Raw genomic sequence first — 24301 nt, forward strand, 5'->3', positions numbered from 1 at the left:
TGGAAAAAAAGTCTTTTCTTTTACATGTGTTCTTTCACGTCAGAGAGAAGATGAACCTGCCTCTGAGGCCGCTGCCGGCGCCTGGATGCACCTTTGCGATTCATTAGACGAATTGCTTGGGCGATGAGAGCTGATGCATATGACGCAGCTCGTAGATGTTCTGCACCTTCTGCTCCGCGCCAGTTAAGCCTCTCACAATAGCAATTAGAAACAGAAAGTCAAGTAAAGCAAAACAAACCAAAAAGTAATTTAGGCCAAGCTGGGGGGAGAGTTAAAGTTTGAAGGTATAATGGATTCACGTCACGTGCGTTTCAGAAGCAATAAATCCTGCTTAGGGAAACGTCTGAGGAAAAAACACTGCTAGGCTATAAAATTCCACCTCTGAGGATTATAAAACAACATGCACAGAGAAAACATCCTTTCCGAGCATAATAGGACTGTCAGAAATGATTGACAACAATGACAATCTATCATAGGCGGCCGTATCCCTGCGATAGCATCTTGCACGGGGCTGTCTGGCAGAAATGAAATTGTTTATTCATTCCTATCCTATGCGGAGGATGGAACATGTCGTACAGAATAAATGCACCTTTTCTTTCCATCTGCTTTTATGCACCCGCATTATCTAAGTACACCTTTTCGTTCATATAACACTATTTCAATTTCCTCTCAGATTTCTCCCCCCTTTCGGGTTGGCTGCGCAGGCGATGACTTGCTAAGCTCTGGTTAGGGGAACGCGATGCCTTTATCCTCCAGACCGACACCAGGGAGCTGCTGCAAACCTGGAACAAATATGAGAAATGAGCAATCTGGATGCAAAGCTCCGACCCTCGCTCGGAGGGAGGGTGAGGCTCCCTTTCCAGAGCTCTGCCAGCCCAGCAGCGAGCGCGCAGGTCAGCGAGCAATCCCTCCGACGGGGTATTTTTGTGATGAGGAAATCCTATCCGGGGTGCGTAATGGATGGAGACCACCGGGGTCAAGAGATCCCTGCAGACTGTAATGACTTTCATTAAATCACTGTCTTCCCTGGGCAGAATTTGAGCTGACAGCCTATTGCTGAGAGACTCCGCACAGCTTATTACCTCTCCCTGCACGCAGTTTAATACCGCTGACGGGGCCGATGCACCGGCAGCCGCCTCTCGGCCGGTCCGCACTGCAGCTCCCGGCACCGTGCTCACGCTCCTCTTTGCCAAGGCGACTTCAGTTGACATCAATGACATTTCTGCAGGCAGGAGGAGTGCAAAATATGCAAGGTAATGCCCCATTCTCCACGGGAGAAAGCCCTGTCAGGAGAGGATTTTTTCCCCCGTTCGACAGCTGTTTCTCTATTCTGTTTACCAACAAGCGACCTCCGGCATGGCAAATTTCTCCAATAAAGCCGTAGTCACTACTGCCACAGTTGCTTATACACCAGTATCGCAAAAACTGAGGCATGAAAATCAGTGAAAGGTAGAGTAAATTGACAAAACAGATGGGGGAAAGAGGTTCTTCCAAGAAGCCAAGGGAGAAATAAATATGGTCTAATGAAGGGACTGGGCTGGCACTCAGAAGCGTGGCGTTCACATTCTGGCTACGAAAAAATACGGCTGTGAAAGCCTGAACAAACTCCCCAATGCCTCTGTGCTGTGCTCCCTCTTCTGCACCCGGATAAGCGTCCTTGCTATTTTGTCTTCTCGGCGCTGCATCGCGGAGAGCGGGGACCTGTACCTTCACAGCCAGGTGCCCATGGGCCCCACTGCAGCCTGGCCTAAGAATGCTCACAGCATTTTCCAAAGTGGAAAACTACGTTTGATGGGTTTCGTGATTCATCTTAAGCCGAAACAAATGACTCAAGATCAAAGTTAGATCCGTGGTGGATCCAAAGCCTTTGCTTTGGCCATATCTCCTGGCCTGCTGGTGTCCAGACAGAGTCACTAACGTGTACAATTTCTCTCCACGCCAGAAAGGCAGCAGGCACGAGACGTCATCCCCACAGGCTGTGTTTTAAAAGCAGATTAATAGTGTCAGAGAAGCGAGAAACGCCCATTCACCGTCCCCTCTGATCAGTCACTTCTGGTGGGTCAGCAGTCCAGCTAATTTCTACCCAAAAATTCCCGCCGGATGTTCTCTCCTCAAATTATCTGCCAGCCAAAATCAGGTCCGCACCAAGAGAGGAGACAAGGGAGCGAAAGGGCCAAACGCTGGATTTCGGCTTATCTTTGTACAGAGCCTTGCACGATCAATCTTGTTTAGAGCTGCAGGGCTCCATCTTCCCATAAAATCACTAGCTGGGAAGAAATGAGATCAGGTAAGGAAAGGGAAATAATTGCATTGGTGATACTCTCTCCTCCTGTGTAATTAGAGCCATAGGGCACTCTGCAGTCAGGGTTAGTACGTACTTTATATGCACACACGGGCGGTGATATTCCTGTTTAGGTAGCTTGCTGCCAGCCTCATGTTTCTTTCATTCCTCTGAGGATTTATTTTATCGGGGTTTTTTGCACTTGATGTTGTCACCTGTTTAGTTCCATCCTTTTCCTCATCACTACCGCTTCCCACCTTGTCATCCTTCCAACCTGAAAACCCCGGGCAAAAAAACGTCCTGTCCTTTCTGGGAAGAGATCCAGGCGCACCGTGAGGATGCAGGAGCACTTGACGTTTCCCCGTTGTTATTAGCATTTCCCTAATCAGTCACTCTATCACAGGCAGCGCTTAATATGCATTCAGGACAACTGATAAGTAGGAAAGCAATTCTCAGGTGCTAAAAAAAGGATTCCTGCACAAGGGGATTAGCAATAGGTACCTTTTTGCCCCATATTTATTTTAATCTGCAACGTGCAGATGCCTGTAAGCGTCTGCCTACTCTCATGCCTGATGTGCCAAAGGTATTCCCACCTGCAGCACCGGCTCCGGGAGCAAATCCAAATGCACAAGCGAACCCTTCGTGCTCTCCATGCCATTGCAGCAGCATCCCATCCGTCGGTTTGGGGTAAACGGCGGTAATTCGGCTAAAGACGTGCAGTAAGCGACACGAACGCCATCCTAACAGAAAGGAAATCCTGAGCACAGCTCTAACGGTTTGCTCACTGCGCACTCCGCAGCCTCCAAAGCCTGGATTGACTCCGCACGCAAAAATATCCAACATTAAAAGACACGTCACTAATACCAGGGATTCCCAGGCCACTTCTCACACGCAACAAGACCCCTGCTAGCCAAAGTAGTTAGGACCAAAGGCTTTGAAAGCGAGAGGAGCGGATAAGACAACCACCAGACTCCACATGGGAGAATATGGGAATAAAACATGAAAACGTGTAGCTTTCTCTGTTCACATTCTCCATTTAGGCACTTGTAAAATGCTGGCAGCAAGGCACAGGAACCTGGGCCCTGGGGACCAGTTCGTTAACGGAGCACTGGGTAATTGCAGTAATACTATAGGCACCGACCCATGTTGGTACTTGCCATGGCAACCCGGGCTTAGCATGGGATAGCAATCAGGAAAAGCCCTGAATAAGATTATTTTGCTAATCCTTCCAGGAATAATTTCCTCCTCTTTTATTTTCTTGTTAGGCTTCTAACGAGAAGCAGCGGGCACAAGCTGCAATACGGGAAATACCAATAAGATGTTCAGATAAACAAAAAACCTCCGGTGAGAGCAGCCAAAGCGTGGAGCGGGGCTTGTGGGATCCCCGCCCCGGAGAGCTTCGGGGTGCTCGGGACAGTCTCAGACCCGCTTTGCCAGATTTTAGGGCTCATCGGAGGAGAAGGGAGAGGAGACCGCCCTGTTTTCAAAACAACCCTCCAGTACAAGCTGCCATTTGCCATCCAGGCTTTACAAATAAAGACTAAAAGGGAATATAAAAAAAATAAATAGACTGAATATTTCAAAGGGGGTTTTTTTATAGGATGAAGGAAGCACGCCGTAACACAGTAAACCTACAGAGTGAGAGATTTTATGTCGAAGCGGCAAAGGCACAAAGAAACATCTGCACATCGTTTCATGACTTTTAACTGGCATTTTAGAGCGTGGCTAAACCAACAGCTCCGTTATGTGTCTGGCACTTCTAAAACGAGCATTCAGCACAGATGCTTAGTGGCAAAATGATTTTCGTTTGCTAGGGCTGACGCTGGATTCTCATCAGCGGGTATATCGCTGCATTTCCTCCTGAAACTTCGGAGCGATTTTCAACCCTAAATCTGAGATCCAGACCCATCGTTAGCTGCACGCTCCGTGCACCGAGGTGTCCTTCCCGCAGCCGCAGATTTCAGAAGCCAAAGTCAGTTTTAAACAAGTGTCAGGGACTAACGCTAAAACCGCCCGTAAAAATGACGTACTGCCTCCGGATCTGCGCAATGTGCCTTCCTTGTGTCCTAACAGATGGGAGTTTATTGATTTCCTACCTGTGCATCCATTAGGAGGTGCCTCATCAGCATCATGGCATTTTTCAGAGATTCCTTCTCGCTGGGCAAAAAGGCATCTTCGTCTTCGTCCAGCGTTTTTGACTTGTTGACGATAAAATGGGAGATCTGGTCGTTCAAGGAATGCAGCGACTCCACAGCTGCGGAGACAGAGAAGGAAAGCAAAACGGGCGTGAAACCGTGCCGGAGGGAGCTGAGACCATTTTCTCAGTTTGAGATGAGCTACAGCGTGCACTCTCCTTTTGAAAAGCGTAAATGAAATTGTTCCCCATTACCGCCCTTCTCCTCTCTGCTGAGAGGGCCAGCAAAGGCATGGTAAAGACTGGTGACTACCATAAAATCCAGTATTGATGGAGAACTGCAACAATAACAACAGGACGATGCGGTCTAAATTAACACTATAGTGTTAATTTTTGGCTGCTTCCAGATATCAACCAGAGTCAACCAGAATCTAAACCCCGCAGCCTCACTGCTCCGCCAATCAATCCGCCTGCAGCCAATTTTCCCTCTGTGATAAGGTTTTGCAGCACTGAAGTTGTATTTTTAATAGTAAATGCATGCCGCACCGGACGTGAGGGTTACAAAAATACTGAGCTATTGCTAAAAGGATCAATAATTATAAATAACCTACAGATATACATGCTTCTATAGGTAAAATTTGGCTTTTTATTAGCTAGGGTAGGAGAGAGCAGAACCAACAACTGAAATATTGCTCATTTTCTTTCTTCATGATTATCAGTATTTGAAACACTGTTAAGCTTTTAAATTCTCCTTCATAGGGTCAAACCCCAGGTATTATAAGTGGGATTCTGCTCCCAGTCCTGCACACCAGAAACCTCCACCTCTATGGCTCACAGAAGCCCCCCAGCCATTTCACACACTTTACGATGCCGCAATTTATGCAGGCTGTAATGATAGGAACTAATGGCAAAATATCTTTCTGCCCAATGAAAAGCTTTGCATTTCTACAGATTTGAAAAGTCTGCGACGCAATTTGCTTTTAAAGCATCGCGGGTTTTGAGTTTTCGTTTTTACTGTAGGCTCATTAAATAAACGAGGCTCAAATAATTCTTCAGTGTATTTTCTTTCTGCCGGCGGTTCACGCGGTGAAACCCTTTGGTAAGCCGGCGGTCCAGAGTAACACATCGCTGTCACACGCTGAACTGGGCTTCAGCGGTACACGCGGCAAATCCTGTTTGCTCGGGCTGTTTATGAATAAGGCAACGTGTTATTTAGGACGCTCTGACAAACTGTTTTTACGAACATGAGGCAATTGAAATATACTCGACCTAGTTCTGTCCAAAGAAGATCTCACCAGGAAATTCAAAGTAGCAAAGATTAGCCAGAAGCCATACTCATTAAGGAGCAAATCTTCCCCAGACAAAAGGTCCATAACAAATAACAGGTACGTCTCCAAAATGCAGGAGTGAACGAACAGAATCCTCCTTACCGAGAGTGTTTATTTTTGATTTAAAAAAAAAAAAAATAAAATCTGTGCCTTACAAAGCCTTGGGGACAGTCTGAGGGGAGTGGGGGGATCCCCCAGGCTCGGGGTATTCATGTACCTCACTGCTAATAGGAAAGGTATTTGCGGCTCACCATGGTGGATGGGTCCATGTTAAACCATACCATAAATCATATTCAAGATAAAGGCTTTGGAATAAATTGAACCAGTTCCAGCTTTCCCAAGCGTGCAATAGCACGGGCTTGGGGCGTCGGGGGGTGACACACGGGCACTGCGCTCGCTGGCAAAGCACCGGGGCTGCAGCCCGGCAGCCTGGGCAGCAGGAAGGGATTTCAGCCGGGATTTCAGCTTTGCGAATCGCTCCGCCGAGCAAAACGGAGGCTTGCTCCCTCCATCTCAACGCAACGGAGTCCTGCATCCTTGGCACCTTCGAGCTACAGCAAATCAGTGTAATGACAAGTATTGCACTGGGGTGGGTAGTATATTAAGCTGGTCATGCAATGGACCAGCAGCTCCTCTCCGTGATTAAGGTTTAAGTCATACGTGACCATCAACACACTTGGGAACTTTCTCCCACATCACAGTTTCTCTTCCCTCTGCACAACACGGTTTAGCATATCTATTCTGTGAGATCTGGGCCTTCTTCCACAGCACTCTGTCCTGGCCATCACCAGAAAGGGATGTGAGGGCTTCGATGCATCCGTCTCATGCCACCCTCCCGCTGCGCCGCAGCGATTACAGTCCGGGTGCCTAAAAGCTGCGTTTCCCTCCCACGCTCTCCCCCCCCAATTTACAAATATATTTCTTTCTTGCTTTGCTACTCTGAGGTTAAACTGGACAAGATCAAGAGCTGTTACCGACAATTCTGTAAGGTCTGGTTTTGTTTAGTTCAGTATGGCAATACCTCATTTGCAGCTGAACGGAATAAGAAGATGCAGGAGCCTCAAGAAACACTGCCCGTGGCCAAAACATTTCAGTGCTTCTCTCCAGAGCAAAAGTGACCGATAACACGTAGGCAAAAATCACCTGCACCACAAATCCTCCCTCGCTTGTTAGCCGGCAGGACCCAGCCACGGGGCACCGAGCCCCCCGGCAGCAGACCCACCATCAAACCCCGCTTTGGCTGCGGAGGCACGAGCCGTGCGCAGGGAGGGAGGCAGAAGTGGCTTTGGGGGGTGGTCACTTCTTGCTAACAAACGCATAAAACCGCAACGCGGGCGCGCACATCGTTCGCTGAGGTCCCTGCGCTGCCCGTTGATTTCTCGTCTCCTCCTACCCGTATTTTGTCAACGTGCGTGTCCTGCACCAATGCCAGGGACGACATTTTTAGTTTTCTGCCCACAGTCCTCTGGAAAGTCTCTGTATCCATTTCCCATACTCAGCCATCTAAAAGTTTAAGCGCTTTCTCCTTTCCGAGGCCCATTACCATGGCTTTGTTCACACCATTATAAATAAGGTTCTGTCAGCATTTCTATTATAAATCTCTCAAGTCAGGCAGAAGGATTCATTCTAGCAAAGAGTGTGGTGCTGATGTGATTTATTTTTCTTCACTCTAACAAAAATGGAAGTGAGGAACTAAAAGCCACACAGAGCTTTTGCCATCTTAGGGAAGTTGTTAGGTTTATTTCTTGAAAGGAAGAAAATCGGGGCTTAGCGTTCCTCCATTCACAGGCACAGAAGGATTCCTCCAGCACCATATCGCTTTCCAAACACAGTTTTACCAAAAATTTGATGGCCTGCAAGCAAGAGCTTACGCCTATCTTGGCTACGTGATAATTTTACTTTTGAGACTTACATACGTCACACGGTATTGTACGTCACAACCCAGGCCAGCATCATGCTTGTAAGCCAAACATCTCCTTCTCGTGGGTCAGCGCACGTGAAGCCGGAGGTATCTCAGAGCGACGCTCTGCTGTGGACACGGGCTTTTGGGGAGCAGCAAGGCACAAAGGCGCGATGGAAAGCACGTGTGGCTACGTTTCTCCAAGTCACCACGAAGCAATCATTTTATAATCATGTGTCCTCACACCAAGCAACACTCAAAAGCCCCAGGAAGCCGTCGGTGTTTCATACAGAACAGCAGCAGGTATATGGCTGCACGCAGGCAGCAGCAGGTTTGATTTTCTTATCACTCCTAGGCTGCGCTAGCATCTCCATCAGACACGTCAGTCCTGAAGGCCATCTTCCCAGCGCTAATGGACGAGGATTGATTCATCCCATCCTTTCTGGCCAATAAAGAATTGAGGACAGCTCATTTTTTTATACGCCGAAATTTTGGCTTGAGCCATAAGCCCACATCTGCTTTTAGTAATATGAATGTATACCAGAGTTCTCCTCCTCGAGCTAAGGGCTTCCTTCCAGATTTACACTGACTGCGACCAGAAACTGGTAGGTGGAGCAGTTCTCCCAGGCTTTATGATTTTAAAGTGATTCAAAACAAACAAAATTACATTGTCTTAAGTTAGTCTAACCTCCTTATCTGAAGCAATAGCTCTGTATTCTCTGATATTACTTCTCTTGCCCTTTGGGAAGTTTAGTGCTGTTGGAGCAGTATGTGGCACATTAAGCTCTGAGGGGCAAATGCTTCTCTCATTTGTAAATCTCTAGGTCTAGAGAGATGCCGGAGAAATCAGAAGAAATATTTGCCAGTAAGAATGCGGAAAAAGCAGATCGGTATTTGACTTGCGCTGATTTTTACCAACATCTGCCGTAGCGCTATGTTTAAACTCTGCTTAGCAAAACAAATCTTTTTCCATGCAGACAATGGAAACCGTATTTGAAAATAAAATCGTCTGAGTCTTCCTCATGAAAGTAAAATACGCATTTCCGAACCTCCAGCCTACACACCGAGTAAAAACAAAGGAAGCCTAAAAAACCAAACAATTTCTGACACTGGTTTTCTGGATGTCCTGTGGCAGTCTGCAACGCAACTTCCAAAGGGCCCTTCTCATAAGCAGAAGATATTTGATTTTTCTCATTTAAATCAAGAGGAACTTCCTGCCTTGCGCCCACTAAAAGTCTAAGCGAAAAGGATGATGAGGCAAACCCTCCGTCCCTCTCAACGTTAAGCCTTAAACATTTCTGCTGAGCAACGCTTCAGCTATAAACACAGGTATGTTCAGCTCAGATTAAAAGATACTTCTTGATCCCCTTACAAAAAAAAAAGAAAAAAAAAAAAAGAAAAAAATAAAGACCACAATTTTCCCTTGCCGCATCGGTCCTCTTGGCTTCAGGTTGATAACACATCGGTAACGCTGCAAGCGAGACAGCCAGCTAAGTAAAAGTTACAGCTATCAAAGTGCTGTCGGCTTTCCAGCTTTTCCCCTTCCAATTGCACCATTTCCTCACTGCGAGGAAAAATTTCGAGAGGCGAAGGAACCATAACGATCCTCCATCAGGGCTTTGACATCACCTACGAGAAGGGAGAAAATGATATCTTTAGGACGCGGTGTTTTGCACTGCTGCTATCAGAGATGATGTGCCGTCTTGGGGTTTTTTTCGGGTGAGGACCATTTGCCACCCCCAGAAGCAAGAACGGGTCAACAAAGTTGGGTTTTTGCAGGGTGCTTCGGGGTGTGAATCACCGGAGACTGAAGGACGTGCAGGGCAGAAAGGAAATTGCTTTCTGTCAGAGACGAAGGAAAAAATATACTTGCGCCAAAGACTACTTCAAGGAAGAGGCTGAAGCAATAAAGTTGTTCCAGGAGACCCCATTTCATACACTCCAGCTCCTGCCCAGATGAGTGCAAAATAAAATAAACTGTAGATAATATATCCTGAGATCTACTGACAAAAGCCAGCAGAGTCTAAAATTAATTCTTGCTAGCAGGAGTAACTAAATGAAAGAGGACTGACACTATCATAATTCTAACAAGGATGCGGTATGAGGATTCCTGGGCTCCTCGGCTGACTCTGCTGCAAAAAATGCGAGAAGACGTTGCAGTCGGACTCCTCTGTAAGCAGGCAGCACTTGCCACCGCCACCGGAGGTTTGCTCCCGCGGAGAGAAAAGCCAAAAAGCCTCGCTGCCTGCACAGATCCTTTGGAAATCTGTCCCAGCCAAGCACGGAGCCGTCTGTAGAGCTCCGGGCTGCCAGGGAAACCTCGCCTGCTAATGAGTGTTTCTGCCTATCCAGCAAAAGGCAATGATGTGTGTGGGCAAATTGTGCAATTCATTATCGCTTAATATTACCAAACGGCTTCTCGAATAACATCTACGGGTGTTGTTTTTGCAGAGAGGGGGAAAAAAAAAAAAAAATATTCAAAGCGCTTCAGGCCTTTCCTTTACGAGCTGTCCCCATCTTATCTGCACTACCGCACCAGTCAGCCACAGGTTTCCGTAACGCCCGGGGCCCCGCAGCACCCAGCTGCCTTTCAGCAGAGGATTTCAACATCTCCTGCGTTATAAGTCCAGCTGACACCTCTTTTTGAAGAGCAGTTAAAACTGATTTGCTCAGCTGCTTGACTAAATTTCTTAATTTGGGGGGTTTTATAATCAAATAACAACCTTCTGTGCAACTTCAGTCCCCAGAACGATGACCCCGCTCGCAACGAGGATGCTCGCCGAATGCACTCGCTTTTCGCCACAACAGTACCAGGAAAATCCAGGCTGTTGCTGCTGTGAGGTTTCACTTCCCCGGCCGTTTGGCCACAACCCTTATGAGATGCTCTCAGCAACGAGCCAGCTGATACCAACAGACGCAGCAGAGACCACCGAGCACCAGGCTTCCCCTTCTGATGCTCGGGCAACCCGCAGGTTTGGGGCATTAAGGGCACGGGGAGACTGACGGCACGCAGGTCAGCAGCGAGAGTTCTCCTTCCTCTAAATCACAGCCACTTCCCAAATACTCCCTCATCGCCCTGGCAATGACGGCTTCTCTCTGCATAGGTTTGGGGAGAAATTAAAAATGTTCTTGTTAAAGCTCCAAGTCCTGACTTTGGGACCGATATACAGCCAGCCCTGTGGGTGCAAGCTTGGAAATTCAAGGCCGGTCAGGGTTGTGGCATGTAGACACATACAATGTATTAAAAGATGATCTTTATAGAGCTAAATTATAAATAACGCCATCCTTATTTATATTACTGAGGTTGGCTGATGGGTCTTTTGCTGGGTCCAAAAAAAAAGGACATGCAAGACATCAACAGTTCATTTTTGCCTGATTAATGATTCTGATTAGGAAGCCTTTCCCACTGTAGCATTTGCTAATTGCATTTGGACACATCAATTAATTTATTCACTTAGCAGCAGCGGAAATCTCCCTTTGTAAAAGCCAAGCTCAGGAAAATCATTCCCCGCTCTCTGGTACCAGGACGGCACTGGTTTAACACCTCTCGCTTCCAAGGAGACGAGAAGCTGACCTGCAAAGCTGCAAAGCCCACGGCCATCGGGATGCCAAGGCAGTAGCTCTGTCCGCGCAAACTGAGCCCGTTTTCCTTTACCCAAGCCGTCCCGTGTCTTTGCAGCTGGAAAATACACCTGACAGCATCTGCCCCATCCATTCGCTTGGGCCGGTCTGTTTACGCGACACAATCCTAGACTCTTACCTGCCTGTGGAAACATTGGGAAGATCTAGATCTGAAACGCTCCATCAATATTTTCTCCTGCTACTGGTAAGAAGAGACCTACAGCTTTTTCTTTCCTTTGTGGTCTTTAACTTGTTTCAAAGGAGGCATTCAATGAGCCCCCTCGCAGGAATAATTTACCACACCATTAACTGAAGAAAAAATATCTGGTGTCTGCATTAGGGGCTCAATCACCTTTCAGAGAAACACTGTGAAGAACTCATTACAGTAATTACTAACGAGCTGGCCTCTTTGGGCTGTAAATGTTTTGTGTGTAACTGGCAAAGAGCTGCATTCAGAGCTTCCCAGATGCAAAAGAAAGCCATCAGACCAATAAATGGCCCTATAGTTCCCGAGGAAAACATGCTCAGAAATGAAGCTGGTCATTTTTTCAGCTTATTAGTTTCTCCTTACAAATCTGACCTTTTTGGAAACGAAAAATGACATCAAGAAGTGGAGCTCTGTGGAGTCGTGGCAGCTCTTTACTAACCAAAGCTTTTCATTGCCACCGTTTTTTTTAACAGTGCAGGAGCTTCTTTCAAAGTTGAATTTTTAACTATTTCAATTCAAACGTCAATTTGAAACTGCCCTTAAGAACACGGATATGTTTCGAATCCAGCAACACAGAACGAAATTTTGTAATGTCTCGGCACGCTCCCCCTCCATCGCAAAGCATAGATGTTAGCAGACAGGAGAAAAGGGATGGGAGTTTCAGAACCGTGCTGCAAGGACAGATGTTCACGTTCTCCTTGGAGAAACCACCTGCTGCCCAAAATCTCCCGAGATTATGTATCCAAGGTAGCGCTGAGCAGGGAAAGAAGAGCTGTTGTATTTTGCTGCGTCTTTCCGGGGTTTTTTATCAGCCCTTTGGAAAGGACTTTTCTTCTTTGCCTCAGTTCCTTCATCTGTAAATTACGGCTAATGCCTCTCAGTAGTGAGCTGAAGTTCACTAGAGTTTGGCCAAAATTTTAACAATTAAAAGGCTCAGTGTTTACTCTAGCTAAAATACTGCCAGGGTCATTTAGAAAATAAACACCACGTTTCTCTTTGGGCAATAGTCTCCCTAGAGCTACGAGAATACCAGCGAGCTGAAGAAGTGCTCCCATGCCTAAACACTTCTCTATCCCCTCCCCTGGCTGTATTAGACTAATAAGTAATATTACCACTCAACCTAAAAGAAAAACCCAAAATGAAAATAAATTTCTCTCCTACGTTTATGCTTATGACGGGGAGACTTGAGTCAGAGCACGGAATAAAGCAGCCAGCGATGGGGTCCTGCTGCTTTTGGTAGAGCTTTGAGCCGAAAGAGCCCACGACTCCTTCAGCAAACTGGACTCCAAACTTTGACGGCTGGACTATTGTTGTTTACAGAAATATTTGAGATGTTTAATTCCCCAGAGAGCTACAAACTACCAGGCCAGGAACAACGTCAAACTTTGAGAAATAGCGAAGGCGTAACGCCAAACCGGTAACTCTAACTTCTGCAAGAGAAACTCAATTTCAATTTGCCAAGAACCAAAAAACCCTTTGCAAAGACGGACGAGGCGCGGTGACACCCAGCTTTACAGCTGCTGCTTTCTTCTTTCTATTGGGTAATCATTTATTTGTCGCCTCTTTAGCTAATTGTGCAACTATTATATTTCATAAACGATCGCTACTTTATTTAGACAAAAAGGAAGTGAACAACAGAAATTACGTATGCCAACACAAAGACAGCGTGGGCCAGACATCCAGCTGCTATAAACCGACTTCAGAGGAGCGATGCCCATCTGTGCTTGCATACGGGCAGTGGTATGGTGTTGCTGGGCTTTGGATGGGCTACAGGAGGACCGGTTCCTACTTGGCCCAAAATTGGCCCCAGGATCTTGGATGGGCCAGCTAAACCCTTCGTGCTGCAGCTTCCCGTCCGTAAATCCAAGGTCTGTAGCCCACGGAAACATCATAAACCACAAACACAAGATGCCACCACTGGTGAGGGACTCGTTTGGCTTTTTCCTGCTATTCAGCTACAAATTCGGGATTGTGCCGGTTTAACAAGCAGCTCCTGGTGCAAACAGGATGCTCCGTCTCCTCGGTGTCAAAGGTGGAAGAAAACACTTCCTGAAGGAAATTTAACAAATCGCAGGCTTTTCTGGCTTTTGAATGAACTGAAATTGTTAGAAGGCAACTGAGCTTGATTTGTTTCCCACCAAACATCTGGAAGAGCATGAAGCAGAGTTACGTGTTGGCGTGAGTGTTGAGAGACTAATGAATATTGTCGTGCCAGGCTGCTGGGGATGCAATCATCAGGGAGGGTCACCAGAAATCCTGGAGCTGGCTTAAAAAACAAGATGTAAAAATTAAACAAACTGAGTTTGTTCACATCAGCTCTTGAGATCTTTGTTTCACCCTTACGGTTGCACTTCTCTTAACCAGAAAGGTTAGAAACTTAAAAAAAACCAAACAAACCCCAAACTAACAGATTTGTCACGTAAGAAAAATGTCAGCGATTATGAGACTTGCAATAAAGTCAGGAAAACTGGCAACCTGCAGATCTCCCCTTGAATGTGTCTATATTTGCTGCTCGTAGATGAAAGAAGGGATGGAGGATGCTGTTAAAGCAAGTATTTAAATTTCCTCGGGAGCCGCCTTCTTGAGCAGCTCTGCTGCTTAAAACTGTAAGACGTGACGCTAACAAAACGCTGGGCTTAGCAATTCCGTCTTAAAAAACCCAACCCTGTATTGGCAGAGCATTATAAAAAGCTAAAATTCCAACACTGGGAACATAGAGGTTGATAAACCTCGGCTGAGTACAGCGGATCAGAGGGTCAAGTTTTATCAAGCACTCGCACAAACCCAGCTGTCTCAGAGAGCCTGGGAGGGGGCCGTGGCTCCCGCTGCCGATGAAGGTGACACTGGGGACCACACCAGCTGCTCCATCCGCGGCCACGCTGCCAGCGGAGCCACGCGCTCTCCCTGCCTGCCTCTTAACTGTGCTACTCCTGCATTTCCTTCTCGTCCAAGACCCATAATCCACGACGTGCAGAAATAGTCTTACTTCGTTTTGCGGACTGAGAAATCCAGACCTTTTTTTTATTCATTTAAACTATTCAGCTCATGGGAGAACGTCACCTGTGGATGTACAATGCCATGGGTATTTTGGCTTATTTGTAATTTATGCAATTTTGACATTACTGTGTCAATTACTGCCCAATTCTGACTCGTACCCACTACGCCATTACATTCAGTATCACCAACCCTATTTATGTAGAATAAAAACAAGCGTCTAGAAATATATTCATGCAATCGAAGTTAAAATGAGACTCTATTCAGCCTTTAATAAGCCTGACACGATTATATCTTTGGAGCAAAAGCTTCACATTCATGACACTTCTTCAGTATGTCATTTATTTTTATGGGCACAGAACTGAATAAACTCCTCCTAAAACAAAGCAGATTTTTCAGACCAGTATTTAAACTTGTTATTTCTGTTAACTGTGTCCATAAAACGTGAGAAGAGAGTATTCTTTGTAAAGAATATGATCCTGTGATCAACTACGTCTGTATCCACAGCTTCAAACCTAACTTTCCCCGTCAGTAAGAGCAAGTAACTCAAGCAGCAGTTTTAGAAAATCTTTCGTGTTTCTATTTCTCCTGTGTAACAGTGCACCGGCCTTTTCCCAAGCAGTCAGAAAAACTGACGGGTTTAACTTTCCAGAAAACGGGATTTAATTGTCCTTAGGGTAAATGGGAAATACAAGCTGCAGTGAAGGAAACTACTCCTTCTGCACTCCTTCGCAAGAAGTACGACAACGCACGTCTTGCTTTAGGTCCGCAAGAGGCTCATGCTCCGCAGCCAGAACAAAGGGACCTGAAGCTCCCGTGTGCTTCACGGGACAAGGGATGGCTCTGGAGCAGCTGCCCGGATCGCGGGCGGATTGCTCTGCCTTTTCTCATCCTACCTAACAAGAAATTTTGGAATAGCTCCTGACACGGTCAGCGGTAAAAAGGGATGGCAGGAAACGTGTCAAACTCTTCTTGGGTTTGGTTTTGGTTTTTTCTTCCTGCAGAAATGCTTACGTCACTGAAAACCCCCTAATTTTGAAAGGCATGTCAATTGTAAGGTTTCATTTAGAAAACACACACATCTTGATGATGTTTAAACATATCCTCCTCTTGTGTTCAGGATGGCATTTTAGCAGAATTTCGTGGGCGCTGCCATTTCTTTTCAGTGATGTTATTTTCATTCTACCTGAGCCCCAGCATTTGTCAAAATTACGACATTTCCAGCAAAAAAGAACAAGTAGAGCATTCGATACTAATTACATAGTATTCAAATGTTTGTCTCAGTTGGAATCATTATTTTTATTTATTAGGTTTTCTAGATGCTCCTGCTAAGCAGATTTTACCTCTGTTGCAGTCAATGGGATTTGCAGTAGGGAGCGAGCACCTCATAACATTTTTTCATGTAGTAAAGCCTCATGTAAGACCAAGTGCATTTTTCCTGTTGATGACCAGGGCGAAAATAATGTGTTCCTAAATTTCCCTCACTGCAGAAGACAATGCCTTCTTTGTTTTGACTCTTCTAGGTTTTGTGATTTAGCTTTGAACCTTGACTTCATGGCTGACCTCACATTTTATATCTAAATTACTCACGTTGCATTTGTAAACATTCGCCGGTGGCATTTATTTCAGCAGTCAGAAAGCAGGACAAAACCAAATATCCCTGTAGACAGGGATAAAATATATTGCATTAACCTCCTTTCCTCACTTTCATCTGTAGCCTTTGGAGCAAGATTGTTTGGCAAGGCAACGAAATTAAAGTTTAATAAAGGACAAGAGGAGTAACTGCCATCCGGCATGAAACTGGGGAAGCAGCATTTTGCAAGCAACGCTTGGAAGGGCTGGGATTTTCCATCAGTCGTGTTCCTGCGCCAAGTCCAAGCGAGGAGCTCGGACCGCAGCCAGGCGGTTGGAGAGATGAGATCATGGCCATACCCCAGCGGTGTGCGAATCAGGCACAACCAGGACAGGAGCAGAGCAGGAGGGAAATAAAAATGCCTTCCTCTCCTCCGTAACACAGAATATTAGGTAAATAGAAAAGGCTTTGATTAAAATGTTCAAAACCCCTGAAGTGACTCAGAGACTCATTTCATTTTCAAACACGCCCACGGTTCTTTGGCTCCTGAGCAACCGTGGCATTTTAGCGTCTAACTTGCTTTTGAGGATGGAGCTCCCTCGACGGGCGGGAGATGCCTCAAAAGAAGAGACCTGCAAGCACATTTACTTGCTGCGTGAGCTGCAAACGCCATCAGTGCAGACACGTCCCACCAAAACTGGATATCCCCTGCAAAATCCACCTGAGATCCTCAGTGGATAGGCCTGTAGGTAGCATTTTCTGAACCTTACGCTACCGCGATGTCCTGGTTTCGGCTGGGACAGATAGCCCTGCAAAAGCCCTGGAGCCGATCGACTCATCCTACAGTCTCACTTTTTGGATGCCAACCAGCTACAGCTCCAACTGTCTTCCCCTGGGTGAGAATCTCTTTCGGCTGGCAGTGAGAACGACTTTGAGTTTCTGAGAACCTTTCGTCTTCCTGAGGCTCCCGAGCATGCTTAAACAACACCGTTAACATTAAAAGTTAATTCGCGCTGGTAATAACCCAGCCCATCACTCTGTGTTCTCCCCTGGCAGCTGCCTAAGGGAACGACCATTCTCTTCGGCACAAGCATTTTGACGGATGAAGGGAAAGCGTTTCATTTTGACGCTTGACTGACAGAAAGTGTCCCTGTTAATTACAACCAAAAAGACAGAAAGAGAGGAAAATTATAATACAGCTCCATAAACTAATTTTGGTGTCATATTTAGGGGGTTCTTAGAAGATGCGTAGGGCGAGCTAAGACGGCACAGTGCGAGAGGTTTATTTACTCTATTTCTTACAAAGTCAGGGTGAGAGCAGCATCAAACCTGCTGGAGTTCAACAGCAATGTAAAGAACCATATGCATAGACCTGTGCCATAAGAGCCGCCCCACCAGCTCCAGCTGCACAGGGGCCACCTCTACTCTCACCAGAGTAACTTCGAGGTCTTCGGTGGGCTTCATCCTTATTTATGCCGGCGTAACGCAGAGCGACGCGTCTCCCCTCGGCATTGCTTTTTCTCAACGTCCCGCGATGATTTCAGGCTCGCAGAAGGCCAACCCGACACGGGGGAGTCAGCAATGGCTGGGCAAAGCGCTGGCTCCAGATACCCGAGGGGCTGCTCTGCCAGCTTGGGGAAGGGAAAAGCGCCGGGAAACCCTAGCATGAAAAGGCCCCCTGGTCTTTTGGAACCCCCTCCTCTTCTCCAGCTTCCAGCATTTCCCTTCCACCCCCATCTCAGCAATCACAGACAGAAAGGGAGAGCCAGAGGAACTGCGTTGCTTGCCCGCTGCCAAACAGCACACCCAGAGCAGAGACTGGGGCGAATCAAACCAAGTCTCGCGAAGCCTATAAGGACCCAGCGCAGGTTTCCCGGGCTCTCCCGTACCTATCTCAGACCAACAGACGGTGCTGGCTCGAGGAAACTCCCACAGCACAGGCCTCTGGTTCCATTCCCAGGGATTTCTGCACCCCATTAGAAAGAAAACGACCCCAAACCCACTTTCTGCCTGCCTGCCGAGGCAGCGTTCCCTCACCTGAACGCTGCTCTCTGCTCTTCTTTCCGGGTTTGCCATGGCAACAAGAAAACTGCGTATTACCACTGTAAAATGGATGGGTTATGCTTTTAAATTGTCCTTCTGCCTCTAGCCGGGTTACGACATCTCCTAGCCACAAGACACGCGAGCCCGGCAATACGCTTGCTGCCGTGAAAAGCCGCAGCACGGTAAATCCCAGACAGTAAATACATCAGGGGCCGCAGGCATGTGCAAAGGGCAGGCAGGAGTTTCGCGACTTCAGAAACCAAGGGGTAAGGTGCTTAGAAAATAGGGGCCATGGGCTTCCCGTTTCGTTTTGTCGTGGGCGCTGCGGGGCTGAGGCGGGCGAGCTGCGAGCGAAGCACACCCTCCTCCGGGCAAGCTGGAGAGGCTGAAACAGGAGCGATTCCATCCAGGAGGCACTCGCCAAACTGCAAAAGGCCATCGCTGAGGCAAGCCAGGGTTTCTTAGCAACAGCATCGCATCCGGGTCCATTAACTCCAAATTCCTCCGTGAGTAAATCCTGAGCTAGGAGAATCTTATTGATAGCGTGAGCTAAAGCGTGTGTTTTGTTCAGTCAGTTTTTCAGGGGAAAATAAAAGGTAGCCATCGAAAAGCAAAGCCCAGAAATGACGTGCATTTTGAGGAGGACTCTTTGGACATCTTAGGACTTGCAGCTGGCACAGCATGGGGATATGGTGAGCTGCCACGGTGGGTCTCTGCAAAAGCCCCAGCTGTAGAAATTGCTCTTGTGAGAGGATTGCTTTGGCCAAGAAGGCGACTGAAAAGCAGCTCAGAACAGAAACACGCACAGAGAATCAGAGGGCAAGAAGCGATTCACGTATTATAGCAGTTTGGTTTTCCCCCTGCGAAGTGCTTTGTATTTGTGGGGCTCCGTTGACTCGTTTCATTGGTGTTACTCCTGATTTATTGGATGGAACCGCAGACCAAATAACGGCGAGACCAGGCGAGGTGCTCGGGAGGCTCCTCCTCTTCCCTTTTAACCACCATTTGCAATATTTCTGTTCTGATAGTAGCTGACAGCAACTGTGACTTTATTTCACCCCTAAGTAGCTCTATTTTCTCAGAGCCCATCTCTCGCAAACGTGCAATGGATTGAACAGCTCCGCTTCGGTTTTGGAAAGCTACGTCTTAAATGCAGCTGAGCACAGACTGAAAACGCCCTAGCGAGAATCAAAGCGTGTATTTTAACCACATTTCAAAGACGATTTTAAGACACTCTCAGAGAGGTGGGAGACGGATGCTGTTTGAACCATCGCAGCGTTTGAAGGCGTGGGGCTGGCAACGCCGCGCTTACACGTACAGCACAAAAACACGCAGGTTATCTGTATGCAGTTTTTGAAACGTTACGTTTTCACGGTCTATTCAGACTACGCGTATTCTTCATGTTTCTCATTAAAAGGGCCCTTTTGCTGATGATCATTAAGTTATCATCAGAGGTTATGAAGTTAATGTGAGAAAAAGGCAAGATAAGTACATTTATAGGCTGTATCAGTGCACGGGAAAGTTCTCTCGCTTGAAAAGGTCAGCTCATTTTAGATTGCCTATTTGCATAAATTTTCAGCAGTCAACCCTTGCTCTTCCTCTGACAGAAACGGGAAACCTGTATCAGATATAGCGCTCAGGCCGAGTTACACACAGACACCGCTTTTATTCCGAGACAAACAAAAACACCTTATAAATTTGTGTCTACTCTGATTTTGATTCATTTTACTGTATTAACACCTGTAGAAGTAAAAAGTAGTAGAAGTAAAAAGCTGAAAATTACACTTTAAAATACTTCCATTGGTATTCTGGCAAGAATAAAGGCTAGATTTAAATCACAGAAGAGAAGTAGCCATGGTCAAGAAGTAATTTGCTTGCAGAATCTACAGCACCATCTGTCTAAAGCATATTTAGGTGCCAATTACGGTGCACGGGTCCACTGGTTTCACCTAATCAGTTCTTCAGCTGTAGATCAAATCCTTCCAACCCCTTTGTGATTTGCATGAGGAGTCAAAATGATAAACTCTTTAATAATGCCAGCAGATAGCACGCGCCGAACTAGAGGAGAATAGATACCGGTTTCTTTAATGAAAAGAACATGAGGTTTATCATGTTTTCGCTATTAAACTCAGATGAGATTAGGCTAATGAAAAGCAAAAACAACCTCCCTCCCCCCAGAATTGCTCCTCAGCCTTACAGATGTTTGCAGCGAGGAGAACATCAGACACCTCCTCGCCGGTTTCCCTCCTCGTGTGACGTGTCACCACGCTCCCACCACCACCAAAAAATAACGTTTAGGTAGAAGACCTCCATTTTCTGGCTTTTTCCACAGCCTCCTCTTGTTGCTCTTCCTAATGGCTTTTATTTGTATGTTAAATGAAATAAAGGGGCAGCTACACACATACGGCTTTTTTTGCCACATCTTAAACCTTCAAATAGCTCCTGTCCTGAAAAGAGCCTTCATTAGCGTGCATTTCCATACCAAGATGAAAGGAGTATGTGAGGCTAAGGTTTTCCCTGGAAAAGGAGAGGAACTCAAGCTGTTAATATGTCATTATGTTTCTGTTCATTAGCATCTCTGAAAGCTGACAAATATGTTTTTAATGACTTCTTTTTTTTTCCTTAATGCTCTTTAAAGTACTTTTCCCTTACCGCAGTGCTAATAAGGTGTAAAAGTCTTGTCCTGAAACCATACGCCATGCCGCAGCTCACACCCTGCTGCAGTTTTAATAGCAACATTTTCTCACAAATGCAAATGAAACGAAGTATTTACTGGGACGCAGAGTCAAGTTGTTAACGCTTTAAAACTTTCCACAACCTATTTAGTCAAGATTCAATTTCCAAGGTGGTTTCAATAAAAAAGCGTAGGAGATTTTTAGTAATAACGTAAGAACTTTGCTTGGACCCAGGTAGAATTTTTCACTGTCACAATTCAGCTGGTAAGGGCATGCATACATATATATATATATATATAAAAATATAAAAATAAGACCGTACTGGCTGCAGCACTATTCCCCATGTGGAGCAGCATTCAGACTGAAGCAATTCTACTTAATATTTCTTACGCATTTGTTTGCAAAAGGCAAATGATTAAATAAAGAGTGCTTCGAAAGTATCCACCAATACCGTGGTTCCCTCTGTTGTTCTCTGGCAAATCAATGATCTTTGAATTGAAATAAATCTTTTTGTATGGTTTGGACAGTTGTATAATTTAGAGCCAGATTCCAGCAGAAAAAACTTGCGTCAATGCAACACAGTTTCTGGAAGATAGATGTTAGCACAATGTCAAATCGAATCAGGAATGACACGCTGCTGTTATTTGATTCTGCTTATCAAATTTATTTATCTCCAATTGTTACTTTTTGCAAAACGCTGTAAGGTGGGAACATTTGTCAGCAACATGAGTAAGGGAGAAGTACGATTAGCCACAACTTCCCCCACCTCCAGACCATTCAAGCAAGTGCTCATTTTAATTCTTCATAAGTACAGGATTTTAAAGCACATTTAAGTGTTTTGCTGAAGTGGGTTCTGGATAGTGATAAATGAATCATTACGAGGACAAATTACCCAAACTGGGTCATAATCGACCATGCTATGCAAACTCCAAATGTGAAGTGGGGAAGCAGCGAGCGACTCATCCAGCGGTAACAGGAAAGAGACTGATTAGCGCCAATGAATACAAAGGGCAAATGTGAAGTTATTCAGAGCGTAATTTGAAGAGTTCACAGCTCTCGCTGACCTCATATGAGGTCTTAAAATGGTTTGAGGAAAACTAGGAGAAGCAAAGAATAGCGATCCCCATTTTGCAAAGTCTGCGTGTGCTCAGCAGGTAATGGCCGGCGCAATCTGGACGCAGCAGTTAAGCCGAGGGATGTACCATAAACCACGGCGCGGTTCTTTTTTATCTGGGGGAGAAAGGTGCAGGCAGGTTGGAACAGGGGCATTTGGAGGAGTAATGCTGCTTTTAATAAAAACAAACACTCCTTGCTTAGCACGCCGGCTCCTGGGGGGCATGCCCCGTCCTGTGCGCCTTTAAGGTACCCAAGACTTTGGAAACAAAAGGTAAGAATGCAAAACGTAAATGCAGATGCTCCTTATGCCAGTTACTTGCATAGCCTAAATTATCATAAGAAAAAGGCCATTCAAATGAGGGAGTTCATGAAAAAAATGACTAAAGCTTTTATACAACAGGCAGTATAGACCATACTGCTTCTCCCTTTAATGCACATGGGTTTGGCCATCCATAGATGCGTAATACTGAACAAGACAAAGCCCTGCTCTGCTCCTCCGCTGAAATCTCCCTGCCCGTTGGCAAACCCTACTTTTGGCCATTGCTCAGCAAAGGAAGACTACAAAAGCACACGAGCGTCCACTCCCTCCCCACTGTTTCCAGGCCACGGTAATCCTTCTTCACTTTGAAAGGGAAACAAAAAGGAAAAACATCATCCCGTCCACACAACTGAGTTCAGACCCGTGGCTTTGCCATCTGCCTGATGGGCGAGGGGCTTTTTTTGGCTTCGCACGCAGCACCGATGTGCCAAAACCCGCATCTGACTGTCACTGATGGAAAGCAAGGTTTGGAAGAGCTTTACAGCAGCCCTGAGCACACACGGGAGGAGGATGTTGTCACAATAACCTTAAGAAATAAAACAGAGAAGCAGCTCAAGAGGCAAACCCTTTCATCCCTGCCCCAATCGCATGCAGAGATGACACAGAGTTTCAGACAGAGGAATTAATTATGCGGTTAACCCAGCTCCATTTAATGTCGCCATTGCTTTCTGTTGATAAGGAGCAAACAATGAGATTTCTCCTTTCTTGAGAAAGCCTCCAGCCTGTTTTCCTTTGGTTCCTCCTACACGTTGCTTTTCCTGTCACAGAAGTATCTGACATTTTTTTTCTTTGATGGGGTAAAATAATAAACGCAAGATGAAAAAGGAGAGGGGCACTCTTTTGGCTGGAAATCTGAGAACGTGGCTTCCTTCTGCTTCCAACCACATCTTCTGAAGTTGCCTCAAATGAGGGTAAAAATAAAGTAGGAGTCATCATGAATTCTTAAAAAGCACTACAATGGCCTTAGCCAAAATCAGGTTCCTTTTGTACTCAGTATAACCGATTTCTGGTACTTTCAGTAAATTGGTTTCATTGCAGATACATCAATTCTCGTACAGCTTAATTAATTATGCCACTTCCGAGTGGTATTGAGATGGGGAAACACAATAGGTGAAAACTGGTGTAAACCCAGAGGCTGAGTATTTTTCAATCGGTGAGTTATGATTTTCCAGGGTGCACAACAGCGTTGCAAGGTGTGGGAAATTATATTATCATTTCAGGCAAATAAAACTCAAACTAACTCCTACACCTTTCAAGGTCAAACAAGCTCAAGTAGCATAAGATTGCCTTATCATTAATGCATTTTTATGCATAAGAAATTAAAGAGAATTAGAGGCGTTTTCATTTTAAATAAAGGGCTGGCAACTTGAGGAGGGGGGGGAAAAAACCAAACCAAACCGAGATAAATTCAGCTGTGGATTAACATTTGGATAGGCCAAGGGATGACCTCTTCATCTGCCAAGTCCCAAAGGTAGGATGCTGTATGTGACAATGAGTGATGCACGCACACACACACACGAATTATTCATGCAAGAATCTTTAGGGGGGGACGTGCCTTTTTATAACTTTACGCTTTGATCATTACATTTCAACAAAAATAAATAAATGAGTGCAGGTGGAACTGAGCACCAGTTCTGGGTAGAAACTGAAAGGCAGGGCACAATTTTGCATCCCGAAAGAGCAGCGGTGGAGAGGACCCTGGAGATCAGCAAACCTCCAGTGGTAGCACACCAGACTGTATTTCCATTTTCCAAACACGAGGGCAAGGTTTCTACTGGAAATTCAGTGGGGGCAGAGAGTGCTGCAGAGGGGTTCATCAGGCGGTCCCCGGCTCCAGCTGAATTTGAGACTCTCGATGGCGCCGGTGTTGAGACCTGCCTACACACCTGATTCACTAGCAGAAGGACATCACCCTGTATCTAACATTTATATATCCATTATATATCCATCATTAATATATCCAGAGCAAATATCAAATTAGTGCATGCAAACTGTCTACACCACTGTCCTCTTCAATCACAAACACAATCTTTGGTGTCTGGGGATCAGTTCACTAATCTTCATCGTTCTGGAGTCAACAGGACTAAATCACTCTCCTGCTGAAGTACG

General features: G+C 45.9%; 1 protein-coding gene across 1 annotated transcript in view; it reads right to left on the bottom strand.

Annotated features, from left to right (window-relative positions):
* KAZN (kazrin, periplakin interacting protein) overlaps nucleotides 1–24301 on the bottom strand; it is a 247111-nt gene that overhangs the window by 180335 nt on the left and 42475 nt on the right. Inside the window, exon 2 of the mRNA XM_075520416.1 lies at nucleotides 4378–4535. Within this exon, the coding sequence (XP_075376531.1) occupies nucleotides 4378–4535 (158 nt within the window). The remainder of the gene's footprint in view (nucleotides 1–4377; nucleotides 4536–24301) is intronic.

The sequence above is a fragment of the Mycteria americana genome, chromosome 18 (assembly GCF_035582795.1).
Source record: "Mycteria americana isolate JAX WOST 10 ecotype Jacksonville Zoo and Gardens chromosome 18, USCA_MyAme_1.0, whole genome shotgun sequence".
Taxonomy (NCBI): Eukaryota; Metazoa; Chordata; class Aves; order Ciconiiformes; family Ciconiidae; genus Mycteria; species Mycteria americana.